Genomic DNA, 15,978 nt, shown 5'->3' on the forward strand with positions numbered 1-15,978 from the left:
TCGAAAAATATTTATTAGGGTGTTTTTTTTTACTTTTTTCTTTACTACATAATTCTATATATATTACTTCATATATTTGATGTCTCCTGTGTGTATTTAAAATGTAAAAAGTAGTAAAAAAAACACACACTAAAAGAGAGGATGTGTCCAAACTTTTGATTTATAGAGTTTATGTGGCTCACTGAGATCTGTGCAAAAGTTTTAAGCAGGTGGTGAAACATGTTTTTATAGATTTTATTTGGCTCTTGTAAATATTTTGTAATATTTTGGAGGAGTCAAAGGGTTTAACTAGACCACAGCTGGTGTTAAATCTTTAGTTTAGTGAGGTTTTCATCTCTGCTTTCAGGAAATATAAAGTTTCTGTGACTCGATAAAGACTTTTCCCCAAACAGTTCTAATCTGGAATCTATCAATTTGTCCTAATTTTCTTTATTACTGTGACTGATTAAGACTCAAACGCTAAAACCTGACCCTCCTGCCGTTACCTTGCGACACTGAGGAGGTCAAAGCTGCACTCTGAGATATCAAAGGCCAGGTGCTCGTGGTCCGGGCTCAGGTAGACGTCAGCGCCCCCTAGTGTCTCGCTGTTTTGCTGCTTGTGTTTGAGTGAGTCCAGTGTGGTGTAAATGACCCGCGCTCTCTGCTCCTCCGCGGTGGGGTCGGCCCAGCGGTAGCTCGGCAGCGCGGGGCAGTGGAGGAGGAAGTAGACAGACGACATGTAGACTCTGTAGAACTCCTGCTTCACGTGGGACTGGTTTCTCTACAGACAAAAGAACAATTATTTACAAATGCGAGCGGATTTAAGACGTCGGATCTTTGAAATAGCGTCACGAACCCGCTGTGATCTGCTCATGCTGGAGTCGGCGTCCATCCAGGCGCTCTAGAGAAAAGAGTGAAAGTGTGTTCATCATCGACTCTACAAACGTATACATTTTTTGCCCAATAATTGTTAAATTAGTCAAAAAGTAATTCTATTGTGCACTGCTGATTTAAAAGGCCCATATTACGCTATTTTCTGATCTGTTTTAATGTTGTTTCCTCATCACAAACAGACCTGGACTTGTGTTTTGTTTCTTCTCTCAAACAGAAACACTCTGTTCCACCTTGTGATGTCATCATGTGGTAAAACAGGAAGTGCTCCACTGTGTTTTTGAACTCCACGCACCTTCACTAGAATCATTTGGATCATTTCAGCTAACGTTTACCTTTTCAGGTAAAAGTTAGCTGTTAATTTGAAAACTACCACTTCATGACATCATAAGGTGGAACAGAGCATTTTGAGCTTTGGAGATGTAACAGACTAATAATAAAGTGTTACTCAAACATGTGTGAATGAAATAAAACACAACTCCAGGTCTGTTTTTGAAGAGGTAACAGCATTAGAACATGGCTTAAAGCTACAAGAGTCAATTTTCCGTAATATTGGACCTTTAAATACATTTTAACAAAATAAAAGTTGAAATATGGAGACTGAAGGCTTCTAGATGGACAATATTTATTAACAAAAAATTGTATTAGGGACATAGGGGTGAAAAACATTTAAACTGAATAATTTTTCTGTCTTTGTTATAATAAAAAATGATTATTCTGATGAATCATTGCAGCCCTAGTAATAACAATAGGTTTATTTTTTCTTTATTTACTGTATAATGTTTTAATCATCATCTTACCAGGAGAACGGGCACATTTTTCAGAACAAAACCAGTTGAATTTGCTGAGTGTAATCTGTATTGCCGTGAAATAATGAAATAATGAAATACTCCGTTTACCCTGAGAGCATCCAGCAGATCGGGCTGATCCAAAAGCTGAGGAAACGTGGCAAGAACCGGGCTGCAGATCAGATCTACACAGAGAAACAGTGCGTGTCCTGTGATGTTAAATGGAACGTAGTACTTTATATGACATACTATATATACTCGTTTGGCTGTGTACCTGCGCTCTGCATCGTGGGCCTGTCCATCAGAAGGGCGTCGGCCAGCAGCTGTCTGTGCAGAGTCAGGACGTGGACGCAGCTCAGACAGTGAAGCAGAGTGTCTGGGAGCAGGCTGACGAGAAACACAACGCAAAATAGAGCTGTTAATATAAAACCCGTCACTGCACTGAAATGAAAAAGTAAAAGTGGCCATCGCTATCTGTCAGAAGAGAACAACACTGTATAAAATGTATTTATAAGAGACTTCGACGATAGACTCAATATCTCACTTGCTTTTTGAACTTTGATACATAAACTTTTAATCTAAGATGTCGTGATTATATTGTATGAGCCTAAGGGACTGGTCCATTAGAACTGAAAGGGGAAAAAGCTTTTGAATGTTTTTCCTTCTCAAAAATACAATATATTTCAAGCACAAGCAAAATTTACTTTACTTTAGTGCCGCAAATGCATTTTAATAATCTTGTGATAAACATTTAAACTCACATCTGCTCCTGTTTTTAATGTTTTAAATGGACTTAAATGTTAGTTTTGTTGTATTTTCTCTGTATTTGAAGAGGGCGTCTCTCTCTCTGTAGAAATAAAGATACATTTAAACTTCTTTTTTTTGTTAAATGATCAAATCGCAAAGACTAACTGTTCATCTCTCAACAAAAAGGTGAGAGAGACTAAGAGAAAAACTGTAACTGTAATGTTATATGTGTTTAACGGCACAAATCAGATCACCTGTCAGAAATTCCAGTTGGACCAGTTCTTTATGATCAGATTATGGTAAAATAAAACTCAGATTAAAGTCTTAACACACCTCAGACAGGGGAGAGCCTACAGTTAGCGCCACACCCCCGGGGAATGTAGATTCAGTTAAATTATGAGTGGACTCTCGCCTCTCCACAGACTAGACCCTATAATTTGGTGGTGCTATGTGCTGTTCTGTCTCCATGGAGATAGGTACAGTACGTTTAATGCCAGACTGTGGACTCATACATTCTAAACAAAGCAATAACATCTCTACGGAGAGAAGCAGGTGGAGGCGAGCTCTCTTTAATTCAGCTCTGTTGTGCTTGTGTCGCTCTAGAGTTATAATCTGTGACACCCGGGGATCATTATGTTATATTTTTCACATTTTAAATCATAATATTCATCTAAAACGACTTAATAAAACAAACAAGTTCACTGACTTCTGCGTTAGAACAACAAAGAGCTGTGGAGCTGTTGGCGCCCCCTATGGACAGCTGCACATCTCACTAGCATAAGCATGTAGAGGATTTTTAAAAATTTGTACCAAAATGACTATGCGACGCTGCCAAATCCTACGTGTATCATTGAGTAAGAAAATAAACCTGAAGAACAAACAGTGGGCGTACGGTGGCGGGGAAAACGGGGTTAATCCGCAAAATGGTGTCTCGAAAAATAAGAGATTAAAGATGACTCAAACATGCACAAATCACTCCAAATACAACTTCAGACAGTCAATGAAAAAGAAACAACTATAACACGGTTCAAAGCTCTGAAAAGGCCATTTTGCTGAATAGGTCTGATTTAAACCAGGCGTTGTGAATTCTCAGTCCTGATCTGAAATATAAATATTAACTTTACCTTTTTACCTTGGCCTACAGTTAAACACCTGGCTATTGTTTTATTGCTTTTACACCAATTGTCTTCTCTTTTTAATGTTAATTGTCTTCTGTTTTTAATGTCTTTTTTACTGTAGCACTTTGAGATTTGTTGTTTGAATGTAAAGTGCGTTATAAATAAAATGTATTATTATTATTATTATTATTATTACTTGAATTTCTCTTAAAATTTAGCCGCTTAAATTCAGCTGCGCGCTATAGACTGAAATTTACAGCATACAATCTATGGGCACTTGCCAGGGGGTATTTAAACTGGTCTCAGATTGATTTAATTGAATTGTACTCGAACCTAAAATGTTCTTAGTAATACAATTTACTTTAATAATGTTTGTGTTTGACATATTTATCGTTAAATAAGAAAATGTAATTGTTATAAGTGGCTGTATTAGTAAGAAAACTACCCAAAAAAACACCATTATATGATTAGAAGGGGTACTCAAGAGCAAGATACAAAATAAGATATGAAAAATCCATTTTGCAGAATAGGTCTGATTTAAACTGGACAGTGTGAATTCTCAGTCCTGATCTGAAATATAAATTGCGACTATAATCACGATGGATTTTTCCCCCCAAATTGTGTCGCTATCCGATAAATAAACGATCGTATGTCTGTCCCTCACCTCAGCTGTGTCCTGGTGCGGCTGTCGGCAGATTTCAGTTTAATAATGAGTTTGGGCTGTCGTCTGGACTGGAGCATCTGCTGGAAAACACCGGTCGGGGCTGAAAAAGAAGAGGGAGTAAATAGAGTCTTAAGAGTTTGTGCAGTGTATAAGAAAAATACAAAACCATTTTAATAACAGATTTAATTCAGAGTCTTACATCCTTTGTTGACGGAAGCTTCCACTGCCACGTCTTTCTCATAGGGCGTCCCACCGTTAACTGGAAGTTCGTAGGTTCTACACATGAAACAGAACTTTAAAGATCCGATATTATGTAGAATTGACTCTTGTGAGGTTTTAGTCATGTTATAATGTCGTTTCCTCCTCAAAAACAGACCTGGAGTTGTGTTTTGTTTCATTCACACGTGTTACAGACTAATAATAAAGTGTTATTCAAACATCTCCAAAACTCAAAATGCTCAGTTCCACCTTGTGATGTCATGACGTGGTAATTGTCATGCAGGGTTTATGTGATAAACATGTGTGAATGAAACAAAAAAAACACAACTCCAGGTCTGTTTAAATGGGGAAACAACATTAGAACATAGATCAGAAAATAGAGTAATATTGAACCTTTAAAAGAACTATTGTCATTTTTGATCATTTCTAAATTCAAAAATATAAAGAAAATCCAACATGTTTGAAACAGCACCTATTGGGAAGCAGGTTTCCACTGTCATCCATCAGCTTCAGAAAAGCCCAGCCACAACTCAGGTCTCCTCTTTCACCGGTTGACTGAAAATTAGGCAAAGGAAGTTTATTTGTACAGCACATTTGGTCCACACAGTAATTCAAAGTGATTTATAGAATAAGAAAGACATTAAAATCACAATACGACAAATCAAAACATAAATAATCATCATAAAATCAACATTAAAAGAGAAGAGGCACATGCACAGATAAACAGAACCGTTTGAGTCTGGATTTAAACATGGTCAAAGTCGAGGCCTGAGTCACATCTTCAGGAAGAATGTTCCAGGTTTAAACTGAACAAAAGTGAAACACTGATTCAACATGTTTAGTCCTGGTTTAGTCCTGGTTTAGTCCTGGTTTAGTCCTGGTTTAGTCCTGGTTTAGTCCTGGTTTAGTCCTGGTTTAGTCCTGGTTTAGTCCTGGTTGAGCTCTGGTTTAGTCCTGGTTGAGCTCTGGTTTAGTCCTGGTTTAGTCCTGGTTTAGTCCTGGTTTAGTCCTGGTTTAGTCCTGGTTTAGTCCTGGTTTAGTCCTCTTTAGTCTTATTTTAGTCCCATTTTAGTCCAGTTTTAGTCCCAGTGTAGTTCTGGTGTAGTCCAGGTGTAGTGTGAAGTACTTCCTGGTTCTAGACCTGAGTACAGGACACATGTGTGAAGTACTTCCTGGTTCTAGTCAGGACCCGAGCTGCAGTGTTCTGGATGTACTGCACTGAGCCTTACTGTACTTCAGGCTCGATTAGGTCCAATTATCGCTGAATTACTCATATTAGAGCAGTGAGCAGTGTGAAATCTTCTTAATGATCCTGTAATAATTATCTGTATTAAATAAATGTGTGTCTTACATTTCTTATAAAAGTGACTCCCAGTTCAAAGAGGATGCCGAGATCCGGAGAGGATGAGTCGGAGCGTAGAAAACAGTCTCCATGGAGCAGAGTGGGCAGGATCCCCGTCATCTGCCACAAACACACAGCAGTAAAACGACTGAAACTCTATTTTCATTAAGACGAGTCTCAGTTTGGTCTGAAGAACATTCTACATTCACAGAGTCTTTGTCTTACCCTCGGTGAGAAGGTCCAGGTCTTTGGATTCTTGGGGCTGTAAGTCGCTCTGACCGTGTGGATGTTACTTAACACCTGAAATACAGATAAAAACTTTAAGAGTTTCATATATTTTACAATCAAATAAGTTGTTCAGAAATGTCACGTTTTATCCTCATTGGAAAGAATTATGCAGCAAGTTAGTTTATTTATTTATTTATCTGTTTTTGTAGCTTATTCAAATGTTTTACTGCACATGATATTCTAAACATGGCATATAAGCAAAACGTTTTTGTTTTTTTTTAGCTGTTTTCAACTTTCTTATTCTGGACGTTGCCATGGGCGCCGCCATCTTCATTCAGGTTGTATTATTTTGTGTGAGGCTGCTGATCTTGACAGTACACACGTTTAAATGGACTACAGAGCTGTTTTAAAGCCTCCAGAGTCGGAGCAATGTCGACTTGTTGCTCACATGAACACTGAACGTTTTACACAATTGAACCGACTTTCTGTCAGATTTTAGAGGCAAAACTTGTCTCAAATTCTCCATTGAAATGACTGAAATTTAGCGGACCACCACAAAGAACGTGCGGTTTAGGAGCATTTAGGGCTAAAGTGGGCGGGGCCGAATAAGGTGGATAATAACATCAGTAAATGACACTGAGTTTGAAGCTGCTGTATTCTATAAACTGTTTAAAATGATAATTACACTATTCATATTTTTAAAAAACATACCGTATTTTCTGGACTATTTCACAACTATACACGGCCAGTCAAAAGTCTACACACACCCTCTCATTCAATGTTTTTTTAATTTATTTTCACTACTTTTTACATTTTATATACACACAGAAGACATCAAATCTATGAAGTAAGATATATGGAATTATGTAGTAAAGAGAAAATATTTATATTCAAATCCTCAAAGTGGTTTCCCTTTGTCAAAAAATATTTAGTAGTTATTTCACTTTTTTTCTTTACTGCACAATTCCATATATGTTACCTCATATATTTGATGTATTCTGTGTATATATTAAATGTAGTGAAAAATTAAGAAAAACAAATGAATGTCCAAACTTCTGACTGGTTGTGTAGGTTTAAACACCATGAAAAAAGTCTGGACACAGGACCCTCTCACTCTGTTTTTTCTTTATTTTTTTGTCTTTATTTGAACTACTTTCTACATTTATACACACAGAAGACAACAACTATATGAAGAAAGATGTATGGAATTATCTAGCAAAGAAAAAAATAAAATATATAAAGGATGAGAATATATATATAAAAAATGTAGAAAATATTTAGTATTTACTTTTTTCTATACTATATAATTCCATATATCTTACTTCATATATTTGATGTTTTCTGCATGTATATAAAATGTAGAAAGTAGTAAAAATAAAGAAAAAAAATACTGAATGAGAAGGTGTGTCCAGACATTTGACTGGTGGTGTATATGACGACAAAAAAAATTAAATAAATAAATAAAAACTGAAATAAATGACGTGAATGCTCGTGACCTGATTCCCGTCGAAGGCGCAGAGGTGGACGTGTCGACTGAGGACCTGGACTCCCACTCCAGGCGTCGGAATCTGCTTACAGCTCCACAGAGTGAAACAAACGTTAACTTTAACCTGTCGAGGGCGGACCTGCGCACCAGAAAAGACATCATTTGAATAAATACATTTTTCAAATTACTTTCAGAGATCACATTTGCTCCGCATTTGTTCTGCTCTCACTCTGCCCGAGTCTGGGTCCAAGAAGAGGTCTTTAAACGAGAGCTGGGATTCACTGAGTTCAGGCTGGAGGTAATGACTTCCTTTGTATTTTATGCCTGTCGAATATATGAACGTAATTATAGATTTGATAACTTCTAAATCGAAACAAACATTGTGCTCGAATCACCTTCTTCTGTGAGCAGTTTGTTGAGGGTTGATGGTCTGAATCCTGAAGGTATCGCTCCCATGGCAGAGAGGACGTCAGTCGCATCGATCTAAAACACATTGAACATGAGCCTTTACGTTATGGGAGGAGCTACAAAATGAGCAAATACAAACCTCAGACAAGGCTTTTCTCACCGTAGACCAGTTGGAGTGAGGAGTGCTGTCAGGAGATGGAGCAGAAGAGAAAACACTGATGATGCAAAAACGTGTGGCTCATTCTGTGCCACATCTTATGCTCATTTATTGTACAAGCTCTTAATATTTATGATGTATTTATAAAAAGACACATCTGATAAATAACAATTCTTTATAACAGAGCCACCATCCCGGAACATTTCAAATTTTACATCAAAACTAACTCAGAGATTCATAGATATAATGCTCCTCAAAACCGCAATTTGTGGGGATTTTTATTTTGTTTATTTATTTATTTATTTAGATTTTGATTTATTTTATCTTGATTTTGTTATCATTATTTTTTTTGCAATCAGTTTTTTTTTTTTAAATTGGTATGATAACAAAATCAATACATAAAAAATAAAAAGAATTACAATTTACATGTTCCAGTTTGGCCTGAGACACAGAAATATGTCTAAAGTGTGGAGCCGGTGCACAGATCTGACTCATGATGCAAACCAGAAACGTCATTTAAAAAGAGTTTAAGGAAATGTTTGATATTACATGATAATGTTTGATAATCTTTCTATTGTTGGATGATTAATTGAATTTTAATCCATGTTTGAATTGAATGTTTTTTATTTTATTTTTTTAAAGGACCGTAAATGTATTTTTTTAACTAATGCACGGCTAAATTGTTCAGTTTGATGTGTTCATGAGGTGGAGACTTTAATATAAGCTCTTTGAGTTTTTTGCCTCTTCCTGCACCTGCTTTTTCTTTACTATTTATTTATTCTTTATTTTTGTCCTTTTTATTATATGTTAAATGAGTATAAAATAATGAAAAAAAGAATAATAATAAATAAAATAAAAAATAAAAAAGAATAAAAAAAGAAAGAAAGAAAGAAAAATAACATCCATGTGATTAATCCATAGACTGTATGTAGGAGGCTTGGTTTATTTAAAAGGTTTATTTATACACACAGTCTATGGTTTAATCAGATGGAGCTGTTTTTGATTCAGTTAAACCTTTGTCTGTTCTCGGCATCTCCACATTTTTCTTCATCTGATTTTTCTGGGACGTCCTCCATTTCATCACTGCCACCTTCGTCATCGTCACTCTCTTCCTCTTCGCTCACGCCGAGGCCAAACTGAAATATGATTTGGATTGAGTGAGACGTCCGTTTCCTAATGATTAAATTAATATAACATTTGAAATATGGAACTTACTTTTAAAAAGGTTTTTGGCACTACTCCTCTGCTTCCTCCAGCGTTTTGGGCAAGCCACCATCCATCAGCTGTTTTTCTAATAATGGTCAAAACTTCTCCTCTCTGCAGCCAAGAACAAGAGTATTTCATGACTCAGGACCAGTGAAGTACAAGTAGTAAAGTACTTCAGTAAATTACAGAAACCTAAAATATGTACTTAAGTTAAACATGAGTAAAATTTTTGTGGATACATTTACTTTTACTCCACTACATTTTTGAACTGTAATGAAAAGTAAAGGTTCATAATTTGAACAAACAAAAATATATAAATAAAAACAACTGCAGAAAAAAAACAAAAAAACTGATTCAGTTCAAAATCACTACATTTGAAGCTTTATTAAATCTCAAAATCTGCACAAAATACTTTTACTTTTTAATCTTTAAGTACATTTTTAAACAGGTGCTTTAATACTTTTACTGAAGTAGATTTTTTCAGGTGATACTTTTACTTTTACTTGAGTTTCTTGCCCTGATATCTGTAATTTTAATTGTATTTATTTATTATTACATGCACTGATAATACTTATTTATTTTATATTACATTCTTAATTCTAGTTCTTAAATTTTAAATCATTTTGTTTTATCACTTTCAGACTCTCCAGTGTTTCCTCTTCGCTCTGTGCCCAGAGCAGTGGGCGTTTGCGGCTGCCGGGGCTTCTCCCGTGGGCTCCTGATGGAAGGTTAGTATTTGGGCCTCATCTCTATCTTTTTATCTATTTATTATCTTTTACGTCCTTTTGTTTAGATTAGCATAGCTCTGATTTTCAGTCTGGAACTCTTTGCCCATTGAGTTATGTTCCATCACTGACCTGCCTTTGTTCAAAGCCAAACTTAAAACCTACTCATTTAGAATGGCTTTTAACACTTAGTGGCTCTGTGACACTTTCTTTATTTTAATGGTGTAATGTGCTTTGTTGACCTATTTGTATGTTGTTTATAGTTTTTTATGTTGTTTTTAATGTTGTGCAGAACTTTGGTCGGCTTTGGTTGTTAAACTTAATAAAAATTAAGTTTGATTGATTTGATTAATTGATATAAATGATTGTTCATTATTGTACTACTTCGGAATATTATCCTTTTCACACATAATAGAAATATACATAATACAGATATATAAGCAAATATGTCAAATTATGTTCTGACTGGGTATTTCACATAATAGTAAACTTATGTAAATCTAACGAAAACTCCTGTATTAAATAAATAGAACTTTAAAAAATACAAAATTCTGGCTGGAAGGCTTTATGGGACAGGACACTGTAGCGTGAAACAGGGCAAGAGAGGGCAGAGACATTAGGCAAATGCTCAAGGGGAGGGACGACGCCACTACACCACCCAAAAATGTTGTAAAAGTGAACAGCTTTACCTTCACAGACAGATCTCCTTCTTGTTCCCCATTGAAGTCACTGAGGACGGTGTAACAGCGGAGGTCTGACTGAGAGGGGCTCACATCCTCAGTGTCTTCATCATCATCCTCATCACTGATCTCATTACTGTCGTCTGCCTCTTCCTCCTCTTTCTCACCAGCTTCAGTCGTTATGTCCCTGAACACAGATTTATATTGATTAGGACAGGTGTAACCACATGGAGCGTATCAGACGTGCGCTCGGGGCTGACTCTGTCGTCGAGCTGGGTCCTGGCGGTGACAGCTCCAAAAACAATGTCTCCAAAAGCTTCAGTATGTTCTGCAGTTTTGTTACTTCCTCTTGTTTCCTCTGATCATAGTTCCCAACCGGGGCTGGTTCATCTGCCTTTTCCAACACAGAAGCAAATTCAAAAGCAAATTCATCCAAATCTCATCTTGATTTTATAAAATGAAGCCACATTACACCAACCTTTGTCAATGCGTTAAGTGCTTTTAGGGTCTTTTCTCCATTTATCTGCAGTTCTTGGCACCTGTTTGAATAACTGAGGTAAAAACTAAACTGTAAAGAATAATAATGGAAATGAATGAATGAAAAAAATACCTCTGGATTAAATCTGAGGTGGGTCCACTCTTGTTTCGCACATCAGTCGCTAAAGAATCAACCTAAAAGCAGAAAAATCTATGTATTAATACTATTTATAACAAGTACAAGTGCTAATGTAATGAAATCTCACTCATACAAAAGAGAAAATAAACTAAATAAAGAAATAAAGAGTCAAACAAACCTTCTTTTTAATCGTGTCCACGTCTTTGTGAATCAACTGTAAAGGTCCTTTTCTTTTCGGTGCCATTTATTTGTCTAAAAAAGCCCGGTCCATCCGTTAGCAGCTCGTTTAGCTCCAGCAGCTTCCACGGGTCGCTAAGCAACCGCCTTTAGCGCGCTCTTCTTCGCGGCCTTTTCCAGCTCAGACAGTACAACGCCGCCACCTGCAGGACAGAAGTAGAACTGCAGCAGCACCAACCGCACAGACAGACGGGAGATAATATGATGATGAAGTGATTTATGTGTATTTATGCAGTAAATATACAAAAAAAACGAATAAAGTAACACATTTAAAAGGAAAAAACAAGATTCCCTGGTCGAAAATGAGGCGGTTGTGTAAGTGTCCCTCATAAACACCGGCAGAGGGCGCTGTACCTTTGTTGTGAAATGTGCTGCCTTTAAGTACACCTCGTAAAACATTAATTTCCGCAATGCAATTTAATTAAAAAATGATATTTCAGTGCATTTCCTGTGCTGTAACTGGATATTTACATTAAAAAACAAGTCCAATTAACATATAATACTACAGAGTGTTTTTATTTAAATTATGTGGACTAATTTGCTGTATTATAAAAGTCTTCCTCGTCTGTAGCTGCAGCTTAAACGCCTCTTACACTCACTCTTATGTACTCTCTGCTGTTTGGAGTCATGGCTGCGCCCGTTGCGCTTATTCAAGGGGCCAGTAGAGGATTGGGGCTCGCTTTCTGCAAACACATCTTAAAAAATAAAAGTCCAGCCGTTGTCATCGCCACGTGTCGGAATCCTGACGGGGCATCCGAGTTAAAGGCGCTGTCTGCTGTGCACGCGGGGAGGGTCACGCTGCTGGGGCTGGACGTGGATCAGGAGCAGGACATCCGAAGTGTCTCAGAGGTGGTCAGTCAGAGGTTTGGGCGTCTGGACCTGCTCGTGAACTCCTCCGCCCTGCTCCACCCCTCAGGGAAAGGAGAGACCAGTCTGAGGGATGTGTCTGCGCAGGTCTGACTCTAACAGCCTTTATCTAAATATAAAAACTCACACTGGAGGGAAAATAAGCTTCCCTCACACGCCTAAATGTGTGGTTTAAGTCATCCCCCCTATGTGGCTTACTGTCAGGGCCAGTCCCAGCTTTCAGGGGGTCCTAAGCTGAATTTGTCTCTGGGGCCCCCTCCTGGCTCAGTTGTTGGTGATTCACTTTTGACACATTCTGACTCTGCTCTCATCACCTTGACCAGCTGTTTTGGTGTTTATCTGTCCAACATCAGACTGAAAACATCCAGAATGTCACATCTACCACAGTAACAAGAACAGAACACAAACATATATCTTTTTTAACTTATGCATGCCCTTATTTGTACTTATTCAGTGTTTTTTATGTTGCACTTTATCACCAAAGAGCGTTCCTAGTTTGTGAGCTGTGTTCACTGACGATGGCATTAAAAAGTCTTCTGATTCTTATAAAGAGTCCTTGTACGGGTGTAAACACGTAGCTGCCCGACTCATAAACAAATGTAGCAGCAGCAGATATTTAGCTACTATGGATATAAAACAAATGTAATTGTTTTAGAGGGATATTTAAGCTGCTGTAAACACACAAGCCCTGTTAACAATAAAACATGATATATACTATTTTCAATATAAATGTATGGGCTCTTGAGGGCCATTTGTTTTACATCTATAGTAGCTAAATATCTGCTACATTTGTTTTTGAGTCGGGCAGAGGTGAGGGCAGCTCTGTGTTTACACCGGAGCAAGGACCCGACATAATGTAAATTTAAGCCCACTGTCGCCAACTGGAACACATTAACCCTCTGATGCATGAATTTTGAAAGCCTTGGTCAAGATTTTTTTTTTCTGAAGTGTTTTTCTTCTTCTCGGGACATGAAACAACATTGTGAACTGTCTGTAAATATGAATTAACTTGTGTTCTATTGTAAATATACAAACACATCTTTCTTTTTATGCTTTGAAAAACATTTAAACATTTTTGGGGAAATTTCAACACTGTTTAGATGCAATGTTTAGGCCTGAATAAGAAAACCAGAGGAAATTTACTTGCAGTTACACCGACTGACCACTGAATTGATCTCAATGGAGTGTGGCAGCAGAGAGCACTCCAGAGGCTCCACCACATAAACCAATGCATTAAAGAGAAAGTTGTTTTAGTGGCTGTCCACTGCAGTGACCGCTGTGCACCAGAGGGTTAAAATCTACTGGAAACACGTCTAGAATTTTAAAAATCTTAACTCCCCTTATATGTTTGTGTTCTGTTCTTGTGACTATTGTAGCTGTGACGTTCTGGATGTTTTCAGTCTGATGTTGTTCAGATAAACACAAAAACAATTGGTCAAGGTGATGAGAGCAGAGTCAGAATGTGTCAAATGTGAATCACCAACAGCTGAACCATCCACTGTCGGGGGCCCGAGAGACAAATTCAGCTTAGGCCCTCCTGAAAGCTAGGACCGGCCCTGGACTAAAGTGTTTTTGTTTTTATCTTGTAACAGGGCGTCATATCTACCTTGACGACAAACACAGTGGGTCCTCTGGTCATGGCCAAGTATTTTGCGCCACTTCTGCAGAAAGGTGGAGGTGGTTTTGGTCAACAGCCTGAAAATAAATCTAAACATCACAGTGGAATCATCGTGAACATTACTGCAAAAGTCGGATCCATTGGTGATAATGGTGAGTAGAAATATCTGATACTACTTGGTACCTGGGTGTTCTGGATCATTCAAGGGTAAATTATCACTCATCATCAGTCAGTTGTCCTGTTAATGCTGCTTTCTTTGTATAGGTCTTGGTGGATGGTACAGTTATCGAATGTCAAAAGCAGCACTGAATATGGCAACTAGAAATCTGTCCATAGAACTGGGCCGTGGCAAATCCAAGGTAAATGACTGTGCGATATTTTCTGGACTATACGTCGCTCTGGAGTATAAGTCGCACCAGCCAAAAAATGCATAATAATGAAGAAAAAAACATATAAAAGTCGCACTGGAGTATACGTCACAGTTTTGGGGAAATTTATGTTACAAAATCCGAGACCAAGAACAGACATTTTATCTTTAAAGGCAAATTATAATAAAAACAATAACAGGCTGAATATCAGTACGTCACGCTAATGCTAACGTAACACATTTATATTTATTCAGCTACATGAAGCACAGACAGAACTGAACACGTGTCTGGTTTGTTAACGTAAGATATTAACAGTTAATCAGATAAATAAAACATAAAAAACAAGCAACAACTTTACTCTGGATCTCACTCCAAATCAAAAAATCGGCTGAATTCTTCATCCTCGGTGTCGCTTCTGAACAAATCCACCAACTCCGGAAGTGGCTTCATCAGACTCAGCAGAATATGATTTTCTTTTAGTGAACATGAGCAAAAGTCTTTCTCAGACGTCTTTTAAATTACCGTAATGTTGAAATTTTAAATCTTCAGTGGTACAGGAGTAGTAGATACCTGTACACAAGCCTAGAGCGCCCCCGTGTGGTTGTCAGTGTGACAATAACGAAGATGTGTAATTATATATTTTAATAATTCCACATCTAAGTCGCACCGCCGGCTAAACTATGAAAAAAAAAGTGCGACTTATAGCCCGGAAAATACAGTACATCAGTCCACTGGTCCTCACAAAGATGAACTGTTGTCTTCAGGTGCTGTGTGTGTCTTTACATCCCGGGACAGTGAACACAGATCTGTCCAGGCCTTATCACAAGAATGTCCCAAAAGACAAGTTGTTCAGCACCGAGCACTCCGTCAACTGCCTCATGAGCATCATCGACACTCTGAATATCAGCCGGACTGGTAAAGCCTACAGCTGGGACGGGGCGGAGTTGCCCTGGTAGCATCTTCAACTCAGAAAACATGCGCTCGTCTTTGCCTTCACTTCATATCATGTAAATGTGTTAAGCTGACCTGTGCTAAATCAATAAAGAACATTATATTTTTAAGCTTAGGCATAGGAAGTCATCGTGTGTAAGAGTAAATATGCAGACATTAACGCACTTACATGATCATAAAATACCCAAAACCACATTACTAAACAAAAAAAAACACAAACCTGCCCGTAATTTCAGACATAAATTATCAAAATAAAATAAAAAATGTACACTTAGATCCATTTTATAGATATTATATGGTGTAAAACAGTTGTGTAACTTCTACCCTTACGTTCAGACAAAGTCCCAGTTTGTGTTTTTTGAACCTTTGGACCTAAACAAGCTGAGATAATGTCACCTACAATCTCACCGCTGGATTTGCCCCTCATCTAGAAGAATGATACTAACCCGTTCTGTAATCTTTACTTTAGAGACAGACGGAGCCCTCCTGTTGCCATGGAAATGCCCACCAAGGAACATTGACATTCTGATTCTTCCCGAAAACGATCCAGCCTCACGCGCACCAACCATCAGCAGCACCATTCTCTGTATATGTGTATATATACTATTACATGTTATATATAGTGCAGGCTGTATAAAGAGCAGGATCAGTGCCACAGTGTCACCACTAGGGGGCAGTGAGTC

The 15,978-nt window shown here is 37.7% G+C and overlaps 2 protein-coding genes across 3 annotated transcripts; one reads left to right on the forward strand and one right to left on the reverse strand.

The window, feature by feature from the left end:
• Nucleotides 1-481: 481 nt before the first annotated feature.
• Nucleotides 482-11,498, reverse strand: nphp1 (nephronophthisis 1). 2 transcript variants are annotated; one of them, XM_055227457.1, is made up of 20 exons: nucleotides 11,433-11,498; nucleotides 11,249-11,310; nucleotides 11,117-11,177; nucleotides 10,899-11,032; nucleotides 10,648-10,825; nucleotides 9,243-9,344; nucleotides 9,042-9,163; nucleotides 8,010-8,055; nucleotides 7,858-7,945; nucleotides 7,692-7,786; nucleotides 7,473-7,601; nucleotides 5,974-6,048; nucleotides 5,758-5,868; nucleotides 4,879-4,961; nucleotides 4,387-4,463; nucleotides 4,188-4,287; nucleotides 1,933-2,045; nucleotides 1,770-1,843; nucleotides 836-880; nucleotides 482-760 (listed from the first exon to the last, which is right to left on the reverse strand). In XM_055227457.1, the coding sequence occupies exons 1-20, from the start codon at nucleotides 11,496-11,498 to the stop codon at nucleotides 482-484; spliced, it is 2,040 nt and encodes a 679-aa protein (XP_055083432.1). The 2 variants fall into 2 exon arrangements, with proteins under 2 accessions (XP_055083432.1, XP_055083431.1); XM_055227456.1 differs by having other exon boundaries at nucleotides 10,899-11,028; nucleotides 11,113-11,177.
• Nucleotides 11,499-12,105: 607 nt separating this feature from the next.
• Nucleotides 12,106-15,337, forward strand: zgc:65997 (uncharacterized protein LOC794398 homolog). Its single transcript, XM_033979700.2, has 4 exons — nucleotides 12,106-12,445; nucleotides 13,951-14,128; nucleotides 14,241-14,335; nucleotides 15,109-15,337. The coding sequence occupies exons 1-4, from the start codon at nucleotides 12,119-12,121 to the stop codon at nucleotides 15,298-15,300; spliced, it is 792 nt and encodes a 263-aa protein (XP_033835591.1). The 5' UTR covers nucleotides 12,106-12,118; the 3' UTR covers nucleotides 15,301-15,337.
• The last annotated feature ends 641 nt before the right edge of the window (nucleotides 15,338-15,978 follow it).

The sequence above is a fragment of the Periophthalmus magnuspinnatus genome, chromosome 15, assembly GCF_009829125.3.
Source record: "Periophthalmus magnuspinnatus isolate fPerMag1 chromosome 15, fPerMag1.2.pri, whole genome shotgun sequence".
In the NCBI taxonomy this organism is placed as follows: Eukaryota; Metazoa; Chordata; class Actinopteri; order Gobiiformes; family Gobiidae; genus Periophthalmus; species Periophthalmus magnuspinnatus.

Bases quoted from the DNA above. Each gene is read 5' to 3' on its own strand.
- nphp1 (XM_055227457.1), bottom strand. From the start codon at position 11,498: ATGGCACCGAAAAGAAAAGGACCTTTACAGTTGATTCACAAAGACGTG. The intron at 10,826-10,898 runs GTCAGCCCCGAG...ATCTGTGTTCAG, and splicing joins GGACCCAGCTCGACGACAGA to GGACATAACGACTGAAGCTG. The intron at 4,288-4,386 runs GTAAGACTCTGA...CTTCTTTTTCAG, and splicing joins AGCTTCCGTCAACAAAGGAT to CCCCGACCGGTGTTTTCCAG.
- zgc:65997 (XM_033979700.2), top strand. From the start codon at position 12,119: ATGGCTGCGCCCGTTGCGCTTATTCAAGGGGCCAGTAGAGGATTGGGG. The intron at 12,446-13,950 runs GTCTGACTCTAA...ATCTTGTAACAG, and splicing joins TGAGGGATGTGTCTGCGCAG to GGCGTCATATCTACCTTGAC. The intron at 14,336-15,108 runs GTAAATGACTGT...TGTTGTCTTCAG, and splicing joins TGGGCCGTGGCAAATCCAAG to GTGCTGTGTGTGTCTTTACA.